This window comes from Anas platyrhynchos, chromosome 24, assembly GCF_047663525.1.
Source record: "Anas platyrhynchos isolate ZD024472 breed Pekin duck chromosome 24, IASCAAS_PekinDuck_T2T, whole genome shotgun sequence".
Lineage (NCBI taxonomy): Eukaryota > Metazoa > Chordata > Aves > Anseriformes > Anatidae > Anas > Anas platyrhynchos.
Genome location: NC_092610.1, coordinates 3,194,078 through 3,218,736, shown reverse-complemented (window position 1 = coordinate 3,218,736; position 24,659 = coordinate 3,194,078). Strand labels below are relative to the sequence as shown.

The 24,659-nt window shown below is 49.8% G+C and overlaps 1 protein-coding gene across 4 annotated transcripts; it reads left to right on the top strand.

Annotated features, from left to right (window-relative positions):
- Positions 1-6,391: 6,391 nt before the first annotated feature.
- Positions 6,392-24,340, top strand: INPP5B (inositol polyphosphate-5-phosphatase B). Of its 4 annotated transcripts, none has more exons than XM_005028274.6 (22): positions 6,392-7,103; positions 7,219-7,298; positions 7,722-7,819; positions 8,207-8,236; positions 8,989-9,099; positions 14,011-14,101; positions 15,474-15,644; positions 16,120-16,221; positions 16,639-16,753; positions 17,391-17,507; positions 18,364-18,551; positions 18,964-19,075; positions 19,185-19,294; positions 19,489-19,624; positions 20,220-20,330; positions 21,008-21,170; positions 21,323-21,558; positions 22,122-22,235; positions 22,608-22,692; positions 23,075-23,202; positions 23,450-23,561; positions 23,891-24,340. In XM_005028274.6, the coding sequence occupies exons 1-22, from the start codon at positions 7,047-7,049 to the stop codon at positions 24,013-24,015; spliced, it is 2,592 nt and encodes an 863-aa protein (XP_005028331.3). In that variant the 5' UTR covers positions 6,392-7,046; the 3' UTR covers positions 24,016-24,340. The 4 variants fall into 4 exon arrangements, with proteins under 4 accessions (XP_005028331.3, XP_005028330.3, XP_027299636.2 ...); XM_005028273.6 differs by having other exon boundaries at positions 14,008-14,101; XM_027443835.3 differs by lacking the exons at positions 6,392-7,103; positions 7,219-7,298; positions 7,722-7,819; positions 8,207-8,236; positions 8,989-9,099 and adding an exon at positions 9,826-9,965 and having other exon boundaries at positions 14,008-14,101.
- The last annotated feature ends 319 nt before the right edge of the window (positions 24,341-24,659 follow it).

Below are 24,659 nucleotides of genomic sequence, written 5' to 3'. Positions count from 1 at the left end.
GAAACAAAGGAAAGAAACAAAAAGCACCTTCCCCCCCATCCACCCTCTTCCACCTCCTTCCCCCCGAGCGGCATGGGGGAATGGGGGTTATGGTCAGTCTACAGCGCTCCTTCTCGGTCACTCTCGTCCCCTGTGCTGTGGGGTCCCTCCCATGGGATACAGTCCTTGATGAACTGATCCGGCGTGGCCTTCCCACAGGCAGCAGCTCTTCCAGAACTGATCCAGATATGGGTCCGTACCACGGGGTCCATCTCTCAGGAGAAAACTGCTCCAACCTGGGAGGAGAGGGGGAGTGAGAGAGTGGTTGTGGTGGAGCTTGGCTGCCCACCTGAGTAAAACCACCACAGCTGTCTGTACATAATCCAGAACATTTGTGCTGCCACATGAATTGCAAGTCCAGCGAGGAGAAAAGGGGCGTCATGCAGAGGCTGTGTTCATCCTTTGTGGCAGTCCTCATGCTACCTCCAGCGGGGTTTCATTTTGGTATAGAGTTGGCTTGTATGATGTCTCTAGCCTGAAAAATCCTTTTTTTTTTTTTTTTTTTTTTTTTTTCCTCCCCACTGTGCAGAGACATTTGCATCTCCAAATCCAGCAGGTAACAAACACCTCTCCCTGGGTGATGGTTTGTGCAGCCAGTGGTTGGCAAGGGTGGGGCTGGTCGCTGGCACCAGGGTGCTGCAGGTACCGCAGCTGCTGTCGGTGCTCGGAGGCGCAGGCAGCTGCAGGATTTCGCTGGTGCACGGGGGCTTCAGGGCACAGACAGACAAGGGTGAGTCAATGCTGGGAGCTTTTTCCTTCCTCTGCTCTGGGGAAATGTTGCTCTCCTCGGGATGAGGCTGTGTCTGGTGGGCGTTTGTTCTCAGCCTGGCCTGGAGCTGGGTCTGGCTGTGCAGGAGCAGCACCCTGTTCAGTAAGGGTTGGCCAGACCTGGTCTGGGTGGGGTGGCTGCCCTGCTCTGGAAGGTGAGGGCCTCCATTGCTTTCTTTCACTCTGCATGAACCCCCACAGCGGCTGCTACGCAAGCTTCAGCCATGCCAGGTCTTTGGGCAATGCTATCTGAGCCTAAATCATAAGATGGGAGGGAAGCGTTCTAGTTCTTGTAGCACTTTTTGGAGTCACATCTCCACTTTCCATAGCTAAAACGGTAAAGACTTCGAATGAAAGCAGAGCTTTTCCTCTAACGGAGAGCAGGGTATCAAAAAAGCACCAAAACACACAGAGCTTCCCAAATGGGGTGAGCAGCAGGGCAAGGGGCTGGGTGATGAGAAGCTGTGCAGGCACCTCTGAATTTAGAATCCCATGTGGGTGCCACCGTCCTGGGCTGGGAGGCTCCTTCATTTGCAGCAGCATCAGCAGACTGCTGCGTGTTGCCAAGCATCGGTAACTACCCCACACTGGTGCTCCTGCTCACAAATCTGCGTTACCGTGGGGCTGGAGGGTTACCACACCAACCAGCAGCACGTGGCCTCCCGGGGGGGCTCCTGCTTGCCAGCAGCTGTGCCAAACCCTTGGGATCCATTGGCGGCAGCTTCGGTGGTTTCGGAGAGCATCCCCTGGCTGTGGGGGTGCCCTGGATCTGATCCCACGGGGAAGAGCACACTCGGAGGCATCGGCCTTTGGGCCGGCAGCTCCTGGACTCCATCTGTGCTTGTTCAGCCTCCTCTGGCTGCAGCCGGGACTGGAAGGGCCCAACTCTTGCTCCCTGACGCCCAGTAAGCACGGTGATGGGGTTTGCTGGAGCACCCAGAGCAGGGCTGGGTGCTGAGGGTGCCAGCAGCTTGCAGAGGAACCATCGCTGGAGAGACAACGTGCCTGGCAGGGAAAATCTGCCAGCCCAAACCCTCAGCAAAGCGGCTTCAGTGCTGAATTACTCGGTTATTTACACGCAGGATGACTTCTGGGTGGAGAGCCTGCTGAGACATCCTGGATTGGAGTTTTCAGAGGTGCTGTTGGTGGGTATTGTTTCTGCCAGGCACTTTTTCCTGCCTGAGGAGCGCGTCCTACCACTATGGGGACCAAAACAAGGTGCTGAACTACTTGGGGAAAAAAATAAATCAATAAAACTCAACAGGGACAGCCTCTCTTATGTAGCTTGTCCTGATTTTATTCCCTGTTCTGCTCCTTCCCCAGGCTGTGGCTGGGCAGATGCAGGGATCTTGTGCCACTGTGACAGCGGCCGCCGCTGGAGTGGGACCGTCCCCTGGGGCTGCCCAGCCCTGACTCTGCCTTTTCCTGCCAGGTATCAGCTGAGGCTGCTGGTGGGGACGATGGCAGGTCAGCGACAGCTCGTTCTCCCCCTTCAAGGTAACGGGGGCTCTGCTTCGGCAGCGTCCATCCTGGGGAGGTCCATCAAGGGTTCCTGGTCTCCTGGGGAGGCTGCTGGAGCTGGAATTGGCTTTTGGTGGTCTCAATCATCTCCTCTCCATTCCAGGCCTGCTGCTCTGCATCCTGGCTCTGCACTTTGGCACCTGGGGCCCTCTTGCCATAGCAGGTGAGCTCTGCACCCCAGGGAAAGCTGGGGCTCCTGTTGGGAGCAGGGCAAAGGCTGTGACTATGTCCCTGTCCCCTCTTGGCTGTAATCTGTAGGATGGAGCTGCACTGAGGGACCTTTTCTGGAGTTTTTGCCCCCAGAAAAGACTTCCTCACATGTGATGTGGCTGGAAGGGGGAGGGAGAAGCTGTTGGAACATGTCCCTTGTGGGCTGTTGTCTGACTTTCAGCTCCCTCGTTTCTGGCTGCAAAAACCCTGCTTGGGTTTGTCCCTTGTTCGGGACATCCTGCCACTTGCTGCTGTCCCCATCCCAACCCTGACGTGACCGATGTGGCAGTGGCTCAGCAGGGAACGCAGGCTTGCTGAGTATGTGGCTGGGGTTTTCTTCACCAAGATGCAACTTGCTGTTTTCCAGAGTACAAAGCGGCCCCCAACGCCTCCTCAGTTGCCTCCAACGCCTCCTCGGTGATCCCCAACACCTCCTCGGTGATCCCCAACGCCTCCTCGGTGGCCCCCAACGCCTCCTCGGTGGCTCCAAACGCCTCCTCGGTGGCCCCCAACACCCCCTCTGTGGCTCCCAAAACCTCCTCGGTGGCCTCCAACGTCTCCGTGAACAGTACAGAAGGAACAAGGGTAAGGAAAGGGAAGGGGGATGTTGGCCAGGCTGCTACAGCCTCAGGACCAGGCTTTTTACCCACCTGGTCCTTCATAGGAGCTGGAAATCCCTTGAGAGCATCTCCTGGGGGAAGGGAAGGGGAACTGTTCAGGGAGGGATGATGGTGGTGGTGCTGCAGGAGGAGGCTTTGCTGCACGGTGACCTCCCGGCGTGTTCTCCCTCCAGCTCACCTGCCAGAGCTTCCAGTGCTCTGGGGAGAGGTGTTACCAAGACGCAGCCCACGCCAACGAGACGGCCGCCTGCCACAACGAGACTTTCTGTGAGGTACGGAGCTCACCGAGAGGGGGGTGGAGGGCTGCGACCATGCCAGTCCGTTTTCCTTTATCTCTGCTGCAACCTGTCAAGTTCCTTTTACACCTTCCTGGTGGCATCTCTTCACACTTCTAGCGTTTTTTTTTTTTTTCCCTCTGGCTCTGCTATTGCAGCTTTATCGTTTCTCCAGCACGAACTACACAGCCAGGTGCAGCAGCGCGTGCGGCGCGGAGCCGTGCAGGACCAACAGCAGCGTGAGCATGCAGCAGTGCGCCCTGGAGTGCTGCAACACCCCGCTGTGCCTGCAGCTCAATGCCAGCTCCTACGGTAACTGCCCGCGGGGCTCCCCCGGGCTGGGGGTCCGGGGTTAATCCTGCTGCACGTGAGGAAAATGGGTGCACAAAGCCCGCTGAGCTGGGCTGGCTGCGTCGTCACGATTCCTCTGCTCTGGGGTTCCACTCCCAAGTGGCTCTCCCGCATGGGCTGTGTCCTCATGGGGCTCCTCTCATGTCTGCAGGTGACCTGCCAGCCACCACTGTGCCACCCACGACCACCGTCGCCACCACCACCCCCCGGCCTCCCCCCCGAAATGTAGGTACTGCCCAAGAAGGTCCACGCAATGCTGTTTTTCCAAAAGCTGCCTCTGGAAGGGGAGCAAATCCTTAACGAGCTTTGCAGGGAGAGAGCCCATAAGGGTCCCAAGCTCAGCCCTTGTGTGAGTTCAAGCAGCCCCAGCTGACTGTACAGCACCCATGGGTGCAGGGTGTTGCTGGGGCACCCGAGCAATGGGGAGGGGAAGATGCTCATCTCTGCAAAGCCTTGTGAAGAGGAAGGAAAAAGCAGCTTGAAACTTGTTTGCTGCGGTGGTGTTTTGGTGAGGTTTCCTGCAGTGTCAGATGGAGGGCTTATCTCTGGGTGTGAAATGCCTGAGATGGCACAGATACTGAAATGCAGCGGGTTGGGGGGGGTGTGGGAAGGGTCCTCAGGAACAGGTCTGGCTCCTGTCCTGGCCGTCCTGCTGTCTGCACCAGCAAGCACAGTGTCTCCTCTGGTCCTGTCTTGTAGGGGAAAGTCTGTGTGGCCTTCACCTGCCACGGGGACGGATGTTTCAAGGGGAAGAAGACCACTGCGAGATGCATTGTTGGGTATGACTTCTGTCAGGTACGGCCTTGGGGGTAAGAGCAGGACGGCTGGGCTGTGCCCAGGAGCCTGTGTGCGTCCCCACCATGTGAATACTGGAGGGCAGGCACAACCACCAACACCTCTTCTCCTTCCAGATGAAGAAGACAGGCCTGGATTTTGTGGCAGGATGCAGCAAGGCCTGCAAGGCTGCCAAGCCCGTCTGCGCTAAAGGCGTGAAGGCTGCCTGCTACCAGGAATGCTGCCCCGCCACGCCGAAAGCCAGCTGCCTGAAGCTGGATGGCAAAATTCACCTCAACGCTGCTGGGCAGCTGCCCCTGGCCCCGCTCCTGCAGCTCCTGGCATGCGGGGCTGCCCTTCTCCTGAACCGTGGGGTCTCTGCTCCCCTCCGGCTGTAAGCAGCAGGCGGGGGCCCCCTCTCTGGCTTCAGCCACAGTCACCGTCCACCACCCTCAGCTGCCAGGAACAAAGGGGCCAGAGCTTGAAGACGTTCCCCTGCCCTGCTGGGACTACGGAGGCTGGATGGAGGGACCTCGGGTGTAGGAGCAAGAGAGTGCTACGCTGCCTTAAAAATCAGAAACTTCTGCTTCAAGTGAAGGCACGGGGGCTGCTCTAGTTAATAATTGCTTCTCAGCTCAGCCTTTCTGGACACCCCCTTAGCGTTTAGTTTGTACCTAAAGCCCCCTGTCTGTTTAGGCACAACTCTTAACTGTTTCATCTCCACTTCGTGGCAGGAAAATGGGACTGAGCTAAAAGCGGCTTGTGGTTTTAGATGGCCCTGTTTCATATTTATGATTCTCTATGCGTAAAGATAGAGCAGAGATGGGAGCAGGAGCCCGTGCTGTGACCTTCTTGCATCACAGGCAGCGGGTGGGTGGCTCTGTGGTGGCAAGGTGCTGCCACTCCTGCAAGCGCACAGTCTGCTGTCCTCTCTCACTGCTCTCTTTTAAGGGGAAAAAAAAGCAAAAATAAAAATAAAGAAATGTCTGTCCTCTGGGTCGGTAACTGGGGCTGTTCTGAGTGCCTGGGGGATGGGGGGGGACCCCAGCCCGTGGAGCTGGGCTCCTCGTGCTTCTACCAGCAGGAAGGCTTCGCTTCAGAAGCCCTTAAGCAGAGCTGCACGCAGCGGATGTGGGACTGGACGAGAAGAGGCTGCCTGAAGCGATAGCCAGCCCCTTCCACGTTGCAGGGCTGCCTCCATCCGCCTGCAGTTCTGCTGCCTCCAAACCGCAGCACAGGGGCTGGTGTGTGTGTGTTGTTGTGTTTTTTTTTTTCAAGTGTTTCAGGCCACACGGGCAGTGTATCGCTAGAAAGTGAAAACAGGATGGAGCTCAAAGCTTTTTTTCTGCTTCAGAAACAACACGCCTCCATCCTTACGAGAAAGGGCATGGTGCTTGGAGTTCACAGCACATATTTTGGGCTGTTTGCCTTTCGTTTCCTCTTTGCAGGCTCCCGTCCATTCTGTACTGCTGCAGGAGTGCAGGGGAGGGGGGGGAGAGGCAGGCGGCGGAGTGGTGGCTTTAGCAAACACCGCTGCTTTTTTTCATAGCTGCTAGAGTTCAGCTGTCACTTCTACAGCTGGGGGAAGAGCTGATGTAGATCAAACTCTCCTCTGTTTAGTATGCAAACGACTCTGTCTGGTGACATTTCCTAGCACCTGCTTACACACTCCGCAGTAATTAATTTGCATAATTAAAGCAGGAGCTCAGAAGTTGGCTCACGCCGGCTGGGGCTTGAAATTTAAGGGAAAATAATTTAAGGTGCTGCTGAAAAAAGAGCCCCTCCCCTTCCACGAGGAAATCAGCCTCTCCAGCCTGCTACCGACCCCAAAGCTTCCTCCTCTCCTTTTCTCCCATTCCCTTCAGGACGCTCAGGGAAGTTCCTTGCCCTCTTTTGTTGGCTGTTTTCCATCACTCCTGCTCCCTTCCCCGGCTTTTCACCCTCTAATATCAGCACGCTGTGTGCGGCCAGCTGTAAAAATCGTTTGCAGCGGGGCCGGAAAATGAGGCTCTCCGTGTTTCCTGGGGCTTTGGGACCTGGCTGGCCGTGCTCTGCTTTGGGTGGGAGCACTCCGGGCAGTGTCACGAAGCCCCCTGGCACCCGGGGACCCCCGTGGCCGCCCCTCCAGTGACAGCAGCGCCCGAGACGGGAGCACGCAGCTGGGCTCGGGCCCTTCCTGGAGCTAAGGGTTAACGGAACGCCTGGGGCAGGCCGGGAGCGGGGCGGGCCTCGGCCACCTCCGGCCCCAAAAGCCCAGCTGGGAGCTGGACAAGAAGCGAGGGGTCCCCGGGAGCCTCTGTGGGACTGAGCGTGGCCACATCCCTGGTCCTGGTCCCGATCCCCGGTCCTGGTCCCGGTCCCAGTCCTGGTCTGGCCTCCCTTAGCTGCATCGCGGAGCTTGGCATCACCCCAGGGCTGCTGCTGCTGCTCTCCGGCTGCTTCGGGACCTGCTTTGGGACCGCCGGCTCTCGCCTCGCGGGCACGGAGCATGGACCAGTCGGTGGCCATCCAGGAGACCCTGGCCAACGGAGCGACGTGTCGAATCATATCCTTTGCACCGCAGTTTTGCTGGCTTTCCTCCCTTTTCCGGGCCCACCCCGGTTTGAGGAGGCCCTGCCGGGATCCCATCGCTGTTTGCTGTTCCTTGACCCCAAATGAAGGCCGTGCAGGGAACCCTGGCTGGTGGGGAGAGCGTGGAGAGCCGGCTGCTGGGCCTGGTGGAGAGCTGCGGAGAGCACGCGTAGGTGCCGGAGCGGGGAGGGCAGGGGGATGCTGCTGGCAGGAGGAGAGGCTGCAGCAGAGCCTGACAGGTCTTTTTTAGGCCTAAAATCCCTTCCTACCCCCAAGCACTTTCTACCAGGGTGAGGTCTGATAGAGCACTGCTTGGAAGGAGTTGTGTCTTGGCATTTCTCCTGCTGTACTGTACGGATGGGTAACAAGGCGGGCCCGGGCCCTACAGGTGTGGGTTTGGTGTGTGTTGCCAGTAACACAAACACATCCTTATTTAAATGACAAGCGGGATGGTGGGTGTGTTGTGGAGAGGTTGTTTGGGGATTTGCATGAGGCCATGCTGGCAGCTGCTGCTGGATGGGACGGGGTCTGCCCACACCTGCAGAGATGCCAGAGGGGAGGCATTACCTCTGTGTCTGCTCCATGCTTGCAGGATCTACGTGTACACACACCGGCGGATGGCCATAACTGCTGAGGATGTCTGGCTGGAGAAAGTCATCCCCATCAGAGAAGGGTTTGCAGTGGAAGAAGGTATGGATGCACTTTGGGGGCCTAGTGACCACCTCCAAAGAAGGGGGTGAAGGGAGATGGAGTCCATATTTTGTTGCTCTGATGGCTGAAACTTGAGATCTATTCAGCCCTTCCTATTTTCTCTTCAATTTATAATCCCTGGTGAAGTTTATGAGTATGACACAGCTGGAAGGGCCCCGCCAGATTAATCGCTTTGCAATCCAGAGTGCCCTGTGTCCTACCAAGCATCACCTACGGCCTCCTGCCCTGGCAGATTCTGCCCGTCCCCGTGCTTGCAGGGAACACTCAGGGCCTGAGGACCTAGCTGAGCTCCCCAGCCTCAAAGTATTTTCATAGTCAGCACTCCTATTGCTTTGCTTGTAACTGAACTTTCTTTTGCTTTTGCAGTGATACCTGACAGCGACCTTCATGTCATTGGTGAGTTTTGTTGCTGTTTTAGTGTCAGTGCTGTAGAAATCCCTGGGCCCTGCACCAGCTGCACACGCTTTTGTGCTCTGGGCTGTAGGCAGAGGTTACTCCTCTGTAGGTGTATGCGGTGGAACAAGGAGATCTTGTCTTACTGGGTGAGCTGTTTGCCATTATTCTGCTCATGCTGACAGAGCACTGTCACCCCTGTTCAACCAGGGTAACCATTTCTCCAAATATTTTTAAACAGCTGCTGAAAGATCAGTTATCGGCCCTCTCAGGTTTTTTTTCAGGCACTGCTATTTGTGTCTGTTATCAAAATACACAAGATGTAACGGGGGTGACCAGCAAAACCACGTGTTAGTGGAGCGTGCAGAGACTGTTACATGTCTTCCTGCTAAGACAACATCTACAAAACGTCTTGGAGGCATTTGGGTGGGACGCTACCAGAGCAGTGATGGTTAATGCCCGGCATCAGCAGCAGTTTGGGCTTGCATCAGTGGACAGGGTGCTGCTTAGCACCCACCATAGTGGCCACCAAATGCATTCGCTGTCACTGAATGAGCAGAACAAAAAGTATTACAGTGATCTTTATATTTTTAATTGCCATTCTCATGTAAAATGTGAAAAGCAATGCTAAGACCCGGGGAGACTTGTTGATAGAGTCTGCATGTGTGCACCAGGTGCTGCAGAGTGCAGAAAACGCTGGGTGTTTCTGAGTGCTCAGCAGCACCAACCATGAGCTCTCCTCTTGTTATCGACAGGCTCCGATGTGACGGTCCAGATCAGTTCAGAAGATGATCGGCTCATGGTGCGGTTGCCCTTTGGCTCCCACACGCGCACGTTCCTGCAGGAGCTCAGCAGGTGCAGCCCAGGTACGAGCTCTGCCGTGTGCTTGGGGTTAGAGGCGCAGGGAGCCTGGCTGGTGGCTTGTGTTTGTAGGCTCGTGAGGAAGAGCAGCGCCAGCCTCTGCTGCTGAAACTGGGGCTGAGCTGCAATGCTTCACAAGGGTAACAACTGTGCAGCATCAGAGAGCTGAGCAGCACTTTTGAGCTGTGAGCAACCCGTGCACTGTGCACTCAGAAGGCCACATGGAAATTTATTTTGTGTGCCCTGAGCGACCGCAAGCTGTCTCCTCAGACGCTCTGCGTCTGCTCACCCCCTTCTTGCTTTTTCTCAAAGCCTGGCACTTTTTCCACCAGCATCTTCCTCTGTGCCCTTTATCACACGTGCTGAAGGTGTGCGCTGCTCCAAGGACACAAGCACACAAATCTTTGTGCCCAGGGCCATCACCTTTTGCTCTGGCCGGGTAGGCAGCGCCTGGGGGGCACTCCAGGGTTCAGGGGCATCTCCCGGGATGGCTCCAGGGCAGCTCCGGGGCAGCTCCAGGGCCCTGGGGCGACTCCGGAGCAACTCTGGGACGGCTCCAGGGCCCTGAGGCAGCTCCAGGAGCAGCTCCAGAGCGACTCCGGAGCACCTCCAGGATGGCTCCGTGACCCTGGGGCAGCTCAGGGACGGCTCCGAGGCATCTCCGTGTCTCCGGGGCAGGCTCTCGGTGCTCCTAGAGCCATCACCGGCCACCTCTCCGCGGCCCAGGCCTCGTCCCCGTCCCCGTCCCGGCCCCGCTCGGGGCGGGCAGCCCCCGAGAGCCGCCCCATGGCGGGCGGAGCCGGGCCGGGGCGGAGCGGGGCCGGCGGCGGCGGAGCTGCCGCGATGTCGGCGGGCGGGCGGCCCCGCCGAGGTGAGCCCGGGGGGAGCTGCGGGGACCCGGTGGGGACCCGGTGCTGCCGGAGGGGGGCCGGGAACGGGGCTGGAGGCGAGGGACCCGCCTGGCACGGCTCGGCCCGGTGCCTCCCGGCGGTAGCACAGCCGCTGTGCACGGGCCGGCCGGTGGAGGTGGTTCCTGGGGGGGACCCGGTTGGGTTTGGGGGGGTGCTGGCGGCTTGTGGGGGCCCGGGGAGCGCTTTGGGAAGGGAAGGGAAAGGGCTCGGCTCGCGGACACGGGGCTCAGCAGCTCCCTGAGGGGCCAAGGGGGGCTCCGGGGGTCGGGGCAGTGAATTTAGGGTGTGTGGAGGCAGCTGGAGGGGTTTTGCAGAGCCCTTTTGCTTCTGGGGCTTCCTCTGTGGGCAGAGAATCGCAGGCAGTGAAGGGGGGGGCATTGCCTGAAGAGTTTTGCCTGCTATGGGATTGCCCCATCCAGGCTCCACAGCCCTGTGCCAGCCTCGGCAGCTCTTGCAGGGCCTGACAGGTTTTGGAGGCTCCTCGGCTTTCTTCATCGCCAGCCTTCGTGTGCCCTGGCTGCACCTCGCAGCAACCCCGCAGCGCTGCTGCCTTCGCCCTCGCTCTCAGCGCTGTGGCATCGGCCTCTTCCTCTTGCCGGCTCGATGCTATCGCACATGGCCCCGGTCGCTGCTGCTGCTGCTTTTTCCCTTTGTAAAGTGAGTTTGTGAGAAAGGGCGATTCCTAGAAGGCAGCGCAGAGCTGGGACAATTCCTGGAAGTCGGTGTGGGACGCAGAATTGGGATTGAACCGTTTCTGCTTTACCCGCTTTCAGCTCGCCTGGGCTCCTCGTGTTCACGTGGGCGCAGTTTGGTGCCACCGATGTTCCTTCTTTTCATTTCACTGTCAGTTGTGTGTTTAAAAAAAAAAAAAAAGAGAAGGGATGGATTTTGTAACTTAGACCTCAGGCAACTGCACAAATTGGATTGAGTCAAGGTAGGGATCTGGGAACATCTGTTCAGACATGGCATTTTAGCTTGTTGTGCAGAACTGACTGGGGGAGACCTGGGCGTATGATGCTAGAATCATTAAGGTTGGAAAAACCCTCCAAGATCATCTGGTCCAACCGTCCCCCTACCACCAATATCACCCACTAAACCACGTCCCTAAAAGCATGCTGAGTGAAACACAAGCCGCTTCCTTTGTTGGTTTGTTTTTGTTGTATCTGGAGCACAGTGACACTCTTTGAATTGTGAGCTTGTTGGAAAGTGGTTCTCCTATCAAGTCATGCCTTTGAGCTTTGACAAAGTTGCCTTTTCAAGGCTTGACTGTGTTTTTCTTGAGTTGGAGGAGCTTGGTTGTTTTTTTTTTTTTTTTATTTCTCATGTTAGAAGAAGAAAGTGCTCTCTGCCATCACTTGGGATCTTTTGGAATATAAATTGATATAGAATGAGGTTTTGTCTGCTGTTTTTCATTACTGGCTCTTGCTCTGTCATTAAATGAGCATGAGCACCGAGCGAGCAACTTTCATAGGCAAATCAAATCACATTTAAATACTGTGTGAATGCGGCCATTTGCTAGTGGTAATATTGGTTTGTTGTACCTTCTGTGGATTAAGGCTGGTTAATGAATGAGAGAACCTATAATGGAATTTAAATGTCCATAGTTTATGTTCCTAATTTCAGATAATACCCTTATCTAAAATCCCATCTGTGTGCACGGTCACAGTCACAACTGCAGTTTTGCTTCATTTGGAACAGCAAAAAGCACGAAGTGACTTCCCTCCAGCCAGGCATAGCGCCGTCCCGCATGGACTGCTGTGTGCACTTCGTTACGCAGCGTGGGCTGGCTCAGACTGACACAACTGGTGGCAAGGCTAATTTAATTCCCCCCTTCCAGCACTAAGCCTGGATCCTGCTTTATCCAGAAGAGGGGACCTCGAACTGCTGTAGAACAGTATTATAACGTCGCTGCACACGTTTAATAAGAAAGGCTTTGTTTTGTAAGTCCCTTCTAGCTGCAAATCCTGATTCTGCTGCTTTCTTATCTCTGCACATTGCCCTTTATTTCTGTGCCCAGCTCAGTTATTACATAAGGTCATTATCTTGCTAAAATATTCCACATTAGATTGCTAACATATAGACCTCCTCTGGCTTGAGCGACCTCTGTCTAGATGTAAATTTATCTGAAGGAAGCAGCCTGTTCCCAGGGCTAATCTCTTTCTAAAGGGAATCCTACGTAAACGAATATTTTTGCTGATGATCTTAAAATGCCAATGTGCGATGTATGGCTGTGATCTTTGGCTTGCCATCTCGCCCTGCGTAGCAGCTGTGCCAGCAGCACTGGGCAGGCACAGAAACCGTGCCATCAGCGGCACCACCAGCTCCTGCCTGCTGCCCAGTGCTGCTGGCGTCTGCGGGTAATAAAGATGAACCTCTGCTCCCTTCCTGCTACCAAAGCAACACTTGTCTCATTGCTTTGCTCTTTACGGTGAAAGTTCAAGTTGGTTCTTGTCACTGTCAAGATCCCTCGCACGGTCTTTATCAGGAAAACTTGCAGAGGCTCGAGCAGCTCTGATTAAGCACTTAATGCCTATGGAGAAAATTTGTGGCTCTGTCCCAACTCACTGAGACTGTGCTTCGTGGTGCAGCACTGAACTGCAGATAGAAACGTTCAGCTTTCTTTGAGGTGCAGGCATATCTTGTTTGTTTAAATGTTAACTTAAATTCAAGTTAATTTCAATTAATTTAAGGTTTTGTTTAAGAGCATTAAAATATGTGTCTGGGAGATGCTTGTGGTTGGATGAGCTCTGAGGGAGTACTGAAACTTGGTGATGCTGCATGCGAAGTCAAACGCGTTTCTGCTAGCAGAGATGCACACTGCTAATTTCAGAGTTTGTTTTAGCAAAGGCTGCTCCTGCTCGTTGCCACAGGACTTTGCTTGTGTGATCTGTAATGAGGCTTGAATCATGTGCTCTTCTGGAAACAGCCTCCGATTAATCCTCTTACAGAGTCTTTATTCTGGGAGGGCTCTTTGGGCAGAAGAGGCTTTCCAAGCTGAGAATATGGCCACTTCTTGTCAGCTTGTTTATATTCTGAGTGCTTGTGTAAAGTACTTTAAGTTCTGTTTCTGGTTTGTGCTCTTGTCCTAGAGGGTGTACTATGACAGTGATAAAACCTTAATTTTTCTGGGTAGTGCTCACAGAAGGAGAAGCTCAGCCGAATGAACAGAAACCTTACAAGCTTAAGAGCATTTTGTGTATCATTATTAGACTGGTGTGAAAAGTATTGTTGCCTTGGTATTGTTGGTTTTGCACCTTAAGCACGGAAAACCCCATGCAAAATTCTCTGCTTTAACCGTTATTTTACCACTTAGCAGCAGAACGTCAGAGCTGAAACAAATGCTGAGACTGGTCAAATTTTGCTAACATGGTATAACGCATTTAGCATTGCACCTGTATTTAGCTGCATTTGCATACTAGCTGCCCTGTTACTTCGTTAGGAACGTGCAATTTACATGGCAGCACTTATTTCTGCTGAGTTGTGGCACGTTTGTATGGTGACTGCTGTACTTCTTTGCAGGGGAGGGCTCCTGTGCTTTGCTATGTTTCTGCAGAGAGACCTAAACCCTTTAAACGGTAGTGTGATTGTGTGATAAGTCGTTTTTCTTCCTTTCCTTGCACTTCCCATCTTGCTTCAGAAAGGAAGAGCTAATTATTAGCTTAGTTTTTCTGGATTTCCAGGATAAAGCCCTGGATTTTATGGTGCCAGTCCTGGTTTGGCTTAGCTCTGAAAGAGCGCCGGCAGCTCTGCTGCTCTCCGTGGCTGTGTGGCATGCTGGTGTAAGTCCTTCCTCTGCTGGGGAAGCTGCATCACCACCAAACAGTTCTGTCAAAATAAGATGAGTCGACCAGATAACAAAAAGAAAGTCTGTGGGACACTTTGTTTCTCTGTACAAGTCTAAACTGTATTGTGCCCATTGGTTTTCCCTTCTGTTTGCCTGAGTGTGTTGATAAGTTAAAGAACACTTAGATTCATGTGAAACTTGATTTTTTTTTTTTCCAGAAGTGGTTGGCTCTGAAGGCATCAAGCAGAATGGAAAAAAACTTGCAGTTAATCAGAACTGGAGCCATGACAGCACTGATAAAGGTGCTCCCAGGTATGGTTTCTCACTTCTCGTGTATTTCTCTTGAAGCAGTTGAAGCAATGCTTGTGTGCATCATCTCTCTGGGCAGGGCAAGGTGTAAAAGTGGTGGCAATGTTTCTTTGCCTGTCTAGCTGTGCTTCCCCTCTGCAGAGGCTTTGTTGACAGTAAATATATATAGCACCAAACTTCGGCGTGCTTCTGTATGATTGTGTACAGACGGAATGAGCTGCAGTGGGCAAGCTGTTGATATTTTCATGTCGAGAGGAAGACAAATTGCAGAGAGCTTTCTGTCTGGGTTTCCTGGTTTTCAGCTGGAAACCGCATGGGGAAGTTGGTCTTTCTGGTCCCAGCGTGGCAGGTCTTTGCAGACACCAGTGCTTGAGGAATCTGCCTGCTGCATTATCTGCTTCCACGTGCTGGCAACCCTGCCAGCTGCGGTCATCGGGGGCAGCAGGATCTGGAGCAGTAGCTGGCAACTTTTTGGGGAAGAGAATTGCAGATTCTAGTTAAAAGGAAAAAAAAAAAAAAAAGCTCAGCGTAAGCATGCTGTCAAAACTTGAGTGGGAATTTCAGCACTGCCTCTCAGAGCCGGTCCTGCTAGTCCCCCTATTTGGGCATATTTTGCTCTTTGGTGAGACAGGACCTGCTAGCGTTGTTTGTTTTGAATTCAGAGAGCTTTGGCTTAGGGCCACCATGTCTCATAGATACACTTTTAAAATGTTAGAGTTTCATTTTCCAGTTCCCAGGACTTTGTGGACCCTGCTGCATATCCTTCAAAGTCTGTCTCTGTGCCGTCCTTGGCACTCATGTGTAGGTTGTTGACCTTAAATTTATATCATGCACTTGCTTGTGGGAACTCCCAAGCTGTGGCATTACTACTGTTGCAAAAGGAGCCTGCAGTAAATCACAGAGCAACAAGATACTAAATAAAACCACCTCTGTCCCCATCTACTCTTTGCTGCCTCCTTTCTAGATAGAGCTGGGACTTTTCCACCATGAAAACAAACAGTTTTTCATTCTTCTGCTGAGGTCAGAAGGGCTGAGCAGAGGGAGACGACATCCACATCTCCCTGTTCCAGTAAGCAGGAAATGTGGACGGCTTGGTGTACAGGTGAACAAGGTCTGCCCTGAATCAACAGGTCTGCCCTGACTCAACAGGCTGCACCAGCTTAGGGAGAACGGGTTGTCATTTCGGTTAGTTAAACTGGTTTTAACTAGAGAAGGCCTGAGCTGTTCTAAGAAATGCTCATTTCAGTCTTGTTTGCTTATTCTGCACAGTGAAACAGACAGGTAAATGAGAACCACGTCCTCAGCAGCAGAAATAAGCTGTTCAGGGTGTGTTTTTATCCTGGGCTTTTTCTAGCAGTTTTGTTTTCCCTTCCAGACAAAGCAAAGTCAAATCTGATGTGAAAGCTGAAATGGTGCGGTCCTCCGGCGTAATGGTTTCAAACGTGGCTTCAATCTTATCAGAACCACAGTTTGGACTAAGAGATACTATCGTTAAATCTCAGCTCGTACAAAAGGAGGATTCCTACACGTACATCCAGAACTTCAGGTGATGATCATTCCCGAGAAGAGCTTGTTTTGGGGGTGGGAGTAAGTTTCCTATGGCTGGAAATGCATCAATTCTGTGCACCCCTGGCTTTCTCTCTCACTCCTTCTGTTTATTGTTAGCCTTGCAGTTGTTCTACTAATTTCATGAGAGCTTGGGTGAAATATATAATCAGGACAAAAACTTTACTGTGATTAAAATCCATTTATGCAGATTGTTCGATGAATTTATCATGTCGAACTGCTACTGCACAGCTCTATTCTTGTCTTTTTACACTCTATGCAAAAATGTGCATCATTCTGTAAAACAGGCTATAAAGATGCTACTGTAATGAAATCGTTGTAGGAATTTAGACTTTGTCACATTGTCCTAATCCCTCCTGGAAACAAGTTACTCCTACATAATTATTATTAAGTACATGGGCTAATACTGGTGGTATTTGCAGCTCTGGGATTTAACAAAAGTGAATTCTTTGCAGATTTTTTGTTGGGACTTACAATGTGAATGGTCAGTCACCCAAGGAAAGCCTCCAGCCCTGGCTGAGATGTGACACGGAGCCTCCAGACATTTACTGTGTGGGGTGAGTGTCTCTTTCTGGCTCTTCCTTCCAACCCCTGACACTGGCTGCTTGCTTGTGATCTGTAGCATGAGGTGTTCAGCCAAGACATCACAGCTGAGGAATGTTTGCGTTGCCTTACTCTGTTGCACAGCTTTAGAGTGTGTGTTTGCGTAGCCTGAAAGGGCTGTTATTCTGGTAGTGTTTGTGCTTTCTGGCACCGCAGTTTTACAAAATCTTTAATATGGTTCCATTTAATTCTAACAATTAACTTTACATTTAACTTGCCTCTGAAATCAGCATAACTGAATTTGAGCTTTAAGTTACAAATTTAGTGTGAGTATAAATTGTTTTAGTTCTTTCCTGGAGGGAAGGGCTGGAGTTATAAAAATAAAAAATAAAATAAATGCGTGCATACATGGATTTCTTCTTCTAATGCAGTTTCCAGGAGCTTGATCTGAGTAAAGAAGCCTTCTTTTTCAATGACACACCGAAGGAAGAAGAATGGTTTAAAGCTGTAACTGATAGTCTTCACCCAGATGCCAAATATGCAAAGGTAAATGGGGCTTTTGGGGAGGTTTGAATGTGGAATCATTTTCCACTCGGGCCTCTTTTCACTTTGCTTTTTCCTGTTTTCAATTGCTGTGTCTTCCAGAGGTTCATTGTCTGCAGCTTTTGCTCAGTCAGAAGTGCTCTGAAGGTGAAGTAGGTAGTGTTACTGTGCAGGGTGCCAAGGCAGAGGGCAGGACAGGAGGGAGCAGCTAGGCGCCATGCATAAATGAAGCTCCTGCTGTCTTGGGGGAAGTGAGTAGGAAGCATCTTAGCATCTGCCATGTCTGTCTCCATAATGCATGGTGGAACGAAGCGTGAAGGTATCTTGGTAGGAACACTGCCTGTGTTTTGGCTCCTGCTCTGTGGGTCTGCTTTGTCTCCTGTTGCTTCTTTAAGGGAAGCTCCTTCTATGGGCTGCCAGTGCTTTGGCTTTTGCTTTGGGCTTCGACTTCCTTGACTGTGGTGTTGGTCCCTGGCTCCCTCTTGTGCTGTGCTGATGGAGTGCCTGTGTACTGTGTGGCGAGGTGGGCTGTTGGATGAGCCTCCTTCTTCATCTGTGTTTTGCTGGCCCTTGTTCTGGGCTGGGGGACAAGGTGCCTTCTCCCATTCCAGTAGTTAATGCGACAGGATCTATTTTTCAGGTGAAACTTGTGCGGCTTGTGGGAATAATGCTTCTGTTGTATGTGAAAGCAGACCTTGCTTTGAACATCTCCGAGGTGGAAGTTGAGACTGTGGGAACTGGCATCATGGGGAGGATGGTAAGAATGACGACTGTGTGTGAGAAGGGGTGAGACTTCAGGGAGCACTGGGGAGCTCCACTCCTTAGATGCAGTGGTTATTCCTCTAGCTAAAGGAGGCAGCTGCTTTTAGACACGTAGAGTCCCGTCTCTGTGACAGCTCAGGCTGTTGCTAGAGGGAATCACTGTGTGTTCTCAAAAGCTCCTAGACCTTGTGGGAGGAGCTTCCTTGGGGGCTTTTTCCTGATTACATGTGCTGGGCCCCGCTCTCATGTAGCTTGATGCTGGCTGTGATTTTGCTCAAAGCAATTAATGCAAGGAAACATGAGTAGAAGGAACGTGTCCATCCAGATTATAGTTTTGTGGAGGAGGACGTACTGGCCTCTTGCCCTTCTGCATCACAGGAATGAAGTCTGTGCCCTTTGGATGTAGTTTCATGAACACTGCAGCTATAACTTGGCAGAGGTGTTTTTGGCCAGCTAAGCCATGTGCTTCCTCCTCCACTTTTTTTTTTTTTATTGTCTGTGTTGAAAGGTCTTGTTTGTTGCTAAACTGGTTTCAGGACTTGGTGAAGCAATTGACCAGCTCCCTTGTTGATTTGAATTTTCCTTTTGTATTAACTGAATCCCGCGTTACAAACTGTGTTCTGTAAATTTGCTTGCCATGTTCCCTTGCTGTGTGAAATCTTCATGAGTTCCTGGCTTAAATTCATGAAGCAATTATCACCAATTAGGTTTTCAGCCTTTTTCTTCTTCTGGAATTAAATGGTCTGCTTCAATGTCTTCTGGCTTGTCCACTGCTGTTAACTCATTTCTGGATTCATCTGTTGTATACAGAAGAAAAGCTTCTGACCAGCATCTTTGTTTTTATCTTTCAGGGTAACAAAGGTGGTGTTGCCATAAGGTTTAAATTCCATAACACTAGTGTGTGCATTGTGAATTCTCACCTTGCAGCTCACACCGAGGAATATGAGCGGAGGAATCAGGACTTCAAAGACATCTGCTCTCGGATGCAATTCTGCCAATCGGATCCAAATTTGCCACCTCTCACTATTAGCAAACATGAGTATGCTTCCCCTTTGATTACCTGATTCACTGCAGGTGGCAAGGCAGAGCATTAGGAACACTGTGGGGTGTAAGGTTCTCTCACAGGGATGTGAGAAGGGTGGCTAGCAATCCGATTATTAGCCTGGAAGGGCCAGAAAGGATTTACTATAACCCTGTTTTTGACAGTTCTGGCAATCAATAGGGTTCTGGCAATCACTTGCTTTTTTACAGTTTTCCAGGCCTTGTTTTATTTCCATGCTTGAAGTGGGAATGGGGCAATAATATGCATGAATCTTCTCAATGGGTTGTAGGATTTAGTCATTGAGGAATAGTAAAAGCACCAGTTAGTAAGAGATTTTGACAAACATGCAGAATGGGAATTAAAATCAGCCATGGTAGAAAGAGTAGCTTTGGTCTACATTCTCTTTCAGTGTGATCTTATGGTTGGGTGACCTCAACTATCGGCTGGAGGAACTGGATGTGACAAAAGTGAAGCAGCTTGTAGAAGAGAAAGCATTTTCAGAGCTTTGCCGATACGACCAGGTACCGATGCCTCCCTCACCTACCTGCAGGTGCTCCTTAGCCTTCTCAGTGCTCCCATTTAGCTCATATGGGAATTGTGCTTGAGCTTATTTTTCTTTTTCTTTTGTAGCTAAAGAGGCAAATGAATGCAAAAGCAGTCTTTGAAGGCTTTACAGAGGGAGAGATTTCTTTCCAACCAACGTACAAATATGATGCTGGCTGCGATGACTGGGACACAAGGTACAGTGATTGCTTCATACGTGATGACATTGGCTGATGTTATCACTGAAGGTGGTAACAATAAAGTGGAAAAAAAAATGCAGAAATTGGCCTTGTCAGGAAAACACCGAGTCCCTGAGAGAGCAGAATTCTGCCTCGCAGTGTTACTCCATCTGAACTGTGCCTGGAAACTGTAATATTTACCTCTGTCCTAGTGAGAAGTGTCGTGTTCCAGCATGGTGTGATCGGATACTCTGGAAAGGGCAGAACATTGCTCAGCTGAGCTATCGCAGCCATATGGCTTTGAAGATCAGTGATCACAAGCCAGTTAGCTCTGTGTTTGATATTGGGGTAAGTATGTCTGTACCTAAGGAAACAACTCTGCTGATCTCGTCCTGTGTGTGGGGGAGGAGGGGAGAGGCTCTCATGCTGGATTATCCCCGCTTTTATGGCATCTACACAGAACAATGGCTTGTAAGGTGGGTTAGGTAATATATTGAAGTGGAATCATTGTTCATAGTAAGCTAGGGTTGTGTTAAGTAATACTTCACTTCAGCAGAACAATTTATGAGCATCTGTAGGTGTTTTATCAGAAGTCTTATTTTTCTTATTTTTCTTAATTGTTTTCACAGCAACTTGCAGTGCAGCCATGCTATATCATTGACAGCCCAGGAGTGTGGTTTTAAAAAAAAAAAAAAAAAGAACAAAAAGCACCCTCAAAATGACTGGGTGACTTTCTTGCCTCTCTTGCTGGTTATAGCAAGGTAGCAAGGTCCTTTATTATTGGTCCTGAGGAGGAATAAGAATATTAGTGCTCCAGGTGCCTCTGTTCATCAAATGTGTTGTATATGCTAGCGTACTATTAAAATTGAGCCACTTTATATGTTTCAGGCTGTCCTGTAGAGGCACAGTAAATACCAATTGGTGCTGTGTGTGTCCTTTTCAGGTGAAGGTTGTGAATGAGGAGCTGTATCGAAAAGTCTTTGAGGAAATAGTGCGCTCCCTGGATAAGATGGAGAATGCCAACATTCCCTCGGTGACCCTCTCCCAGAGAGAGGTAGGGTATGTTCATCTGCCCTGACTTGCTGGACACATTGAGCATTCCTATTCCTACACCAGAAGTGTATTTGAGTGGTAGAAGTGTGTTAGATGGATACTAGAGCATGGGGTCTGGTTCCAAAGAAACAGTAGACTTTCATCTGTTTTCTGTTTACAAATCTTTGAAATATTTGTTTCTGCTTTAGGTGCTTGCAAATTTCATTCATGGTACCAGGCTGAAATGCACAGCTCTGTTACCTCTCTGAGGTGGAGAGTGAGAGAGTAAAAGGGCAGTTTGTACCCCTTGCTGTTGCTTGTTTTTAGAAACATAAAATGTAAAATACTGAGGGATTTGGAGAAGGTCACAAAACCAGCATTTGCTTTGTGTGTTGGGAACTAAAACAGACAAGCGGCTGAGACATTTGAGGCTACAGCTATCTTGTTCTCAGGTTTCATTGAGGTTATTTGAGGGGAGCATTTGCTTTAAAGTGCACACTAATGCAAATGACTTGAGCATACATTGTAAACAAGTGTAATCCTATTTAATCCTGGAAGAGGTGGGATGTGGGAGCAAGAGGGTTAATCTGGATATCTTGCTGCTTAATGATTAAACTATGGGACGGGAATATGAGGAATTGCTGGTGGTGCTTGGCAAGGGGGGATTGGCTGATGATGTTGATTGACGTTTGTTTCTAGTTCCATTTTGAGGATGTTAAATACATGCAGCTACAGATAGAGAAGTTTACAATCCGCAACGGACAAGTGCCTTGCCAGTTTGAATTTATCAGCAAACCAGATGAGGAAACCTATTGCAAGGAGTGGCTGATAGCTAATCCTAGTAAGGGCTTTCTGCTGCCAGGTGAGCTCCTCATTGTTCATTTCATGTTAATGAGCTAACATTGTCATCTTCTGGCTTATTTTTTTCTGCTATTTTGACAATCATATGTTTTTTACAGACTTATGGGTTTAATACTGTTTTTTAACCATTATGGTTTTCTTATATTTTGGCAGATTCTGAGATCACGATTGAGTTGGAACTATTTGTTAATAAATCAACAGCTACACGCTTAAACTCTGGAGAAGAAAAACTTGAAGATATCTTGGTCTTGCATCTTGACAGGGGGAAGGATTATTTTCTGTCTGTAACAGGAAACTACTTGCCCAGTTGCTTTGGGTCTCCCATTCATACACTGTGTTACATGCGGGAACCAATCCAGGACATGTCAGCAGAATCCATTCAGAACCTTGTGAGTTAAAGATAAGCTTCCCTTCTGAGCCCACAAGAACCATTAAAACTAGGTGGTTAAGTCCTGCCTGTTACTACAGAGCCTTCTTTCACTTCCCTGGTCCATAGTCTGAGAATACTGATACAGCTTGTGCTCCCTAGTGTGCCATCTTCACACCTTGCAGTAGTGCTTCATGTGGATGAAGCAACTCATTTCACGTAGAGCACTGACAGTAAGGCACTGTCTGCTCTGCCTGCACGTTTAAAAAGGTGTGCTACTTCTAAACGTAGATCTTTTTCTCTGGAGCCTTTGGCTTTCCCCACACTAAATGGAGGTGTGTGCATATGTGAGGCATCAGTTTCCATAGAGCTGAATGTACATGAAGCATGTTTGAGAGCAGCTTGTTCTTTCTGCCTGCACTTTTGATACAATTGTGACTGTTGGATCTGTCTTGTGTGAAGACTAGTGAGTGAAGCTGCACAGTTCTGTAACAAGTATTAATTGTTAGGTGTAAACCCTGTGAAGCAATCTGCAGAGCTGAGCAAGAAGTTGGCTAGCTCCTTTTTTTTCCTCCCCTCTCTCAGACACTGATGCCACTGGAAACAAGTGATGCTGCTACTCAAGCTGAAAGGCCTCTGGAAATTCCCAAAGAGCTGTGGATGATGGTGGATCACCTATACCGCAATGCTTCCCAGCAGGTTGGCAGTGCTTGTGCTGGAATTGCAAAATAATTTGTTTGCATTACATTTATTTTTGGACAAGATACTGGTAACGGCAGCCTTTGCTAGCTGTGGATGTTTGGACAATGGTAAAGGGTAAGAAAAGGACATATTTGAGATAAGTGATCTTAGTACCCTGAGTTGCTGTGTTCCGTGTGTGGCATGCACCAGCAGCTGTCCTTCTGCATTGCTCTTTACTGCAGTCCCACAGCCTTACTAGAACTGCTCATGGTGAGATTGGTAGTTATCAGCACCAATCTAGGGAGATTTTTCCAGCCAGTTCATAATGGCAGTGCTTTATTGACACAAATATTTACTTTCCTTGAGATTGACTGATGGTGGTCTTTTCAGGAGGACCTGTTTCAGCAGCCAGGCCTCAGGTCTGAATTTGAGCAAATCCGAGACTGTTTGGACAAAGGAATGCATGATACCCTCCGTATCCTTTTAGACTGATGTCTGGTAGGGCTCACTTTGCCCAAACAAAAATCTAAGACAAGAAAGGTTTTATCAGTCTTCTGTGCTTCATCATGGTTTTGAAATTGCTGTCTCTCATCTTATGGTAGCTGAGATATGCAGCTCTTCTCTGCTTCTTGCAATCAGTACTAAAGCCTCTGCAGAGTCTTTGCTATGCTGATGAATGGTCATTGATGAACTGCGTAAGTGTCTGACTGCCCATGGAAACAGAGTTTACTACGTGGACTCAAAGCTGTGGAGAACAGGAGTTCCTGGAGACCTAAGCAATGATTAATGTTTTAGCAGAAATACTACCAAAATAGACCATACTGTGCTCACCTCTTCCTTAACCATCTTTGGATCAGTTGGCAGCAACCACTCGGTAGCAGAGGCCCTGCTGCTCTTCCTGGAAAGCCTGCCAGAGCCGGTCATCTGCTACAGCTTCTACAACAGCTGTTTGGAGTGTGCCAACAACTACCTGCTGAGCAGCCAGGTAATGCCAGCGTTGCTGGGAGACCGTTTCTGTTGTTCTGGAAGGAGGGGGAAGCAGATTGGTATATGCTAGACAAATAACAGGCTTTTGCTCTAAGAAACTTAATCATCTCATAATAGAGTGGATCTAAGATTGATGTATCTTGGATTATTAAGAGCTGTTTCTGTTGTGTTTGCAGACAGGTAGTAGATAAAGCTACTAAGCCATTGCCATTTCTTCAGTATAAATGTTTGTTTTCTCCACCCAGATTATCTCTAAGCTGCCAGAATGCCATAAAAATGTATTTGAGTATCTAATGGCTTTTCTACGAGAACTACTGAAAAATTCAGGGAAAAACCATTTGGATGTGAATATTCTTGGTAAGGAGAGTGAAATAACCATTCTGTTCAGAGGGGGGTTTCAGTTTGTGTAACAGAAGACGTTTCTCCAAAGTGCTTGCAGTCATGGCTTCTACTGTTTTGAAGCATTTAATTATCAAACAGTCCATAGAAACACACTGTCCTTTCAGTAGCCTGACAAAAATTTGTAAAGGGACACAGAAGAGATGCACGTGTTGTCAGCTTTATCTCACCCCGCCCTGAAACAAGGCGCTCTCTCATTTTGACTGAGTGGGGTTGGTGGAATTGCTTTTGATAGCCTGCTGTTGACTGGTGCTCTCTCTCTCTCTCTTTCTCTCTCAAAAATGCAGCTAGTATATTTGGTGGCTTGTTACTTAGACCTCCTCCTGGACATCCTACACCTGATATAGCAGAAAAAAGGAAAGCTCAGCAATTTATCCACCAGTTCCTCTTGAGAGAGGACACTTTACCGTGAATTCCAGATGCAGCTAATCTGATTTTTAAATATCAAACTACTGTAAAAAATATTTTTGTACAGTATACCAGCTTTTTCTTTTTTTTTTTTTTGAATATCACAGTATTTTATACAATCTATTGCTATTAAATGCAGCTCAGGCAGTTAGAATCAGGTGTCACTGTTAATAAGCTGTAAAATATATTGAATTTCTAAATAAGCTGTATGTAGACAAGCAAAACTACAGAAGCTGATATTTTCACTGTATTGTATTTAACTTGTATTAAAATTCAGAATTTTTAAGTCCTTGTTATTTAAATAAAAGCATCTCAGTGCATTTTTTCCAGCTCGTCTGCCCCATTTCAGTGTTGGCTGGTTTCGATTCTTGATTTGAGGGTGATTTAAGTCACACCTGTAAAAGGCAGGGAGCAGATCCAGTCCACAGTACTTCCAGTAGTACGTTGGCTGTGGTAGCAAAGCAGATGTGTTATATGAATATTTCTGTGCTTTCCCCAGTACTCTAACCCTGTGGGAACATGCAGCACCACGGGGCAGTGATCCAGTCAAAGTGAAAGAACACAGTTTCTTGCAAACCTGTCATTTCAAAAACAGTTGCTGGCTGATGCCCACACTGCTGAGCCAGGGCAGCTGCAGACAGGGACAAG

Coding starts and splice junctions, on each gene's coding strand:
- INPP5B (XM_005028273.6), top strand. CDS start 7,047: ATGGACCAGTCGGTGGCCATCCAGGAGACCCTGGCCAACGGAGCGACG. Junction 9,100..14,007: donor GCTCAGCAGGTGCAGCCCAG/GTACGAGCTCTG, acceptor TTTTTTTTCCAG/AAGTGGTTGGCTCTGAAGGC. Junction 16,754..17,390: donor CAGATGCCAAATATGCAAAG/GTAAATGGGGCT, acceptor TCTATTTTTCAG/GTGAAACTTGTGCGGCTTGT.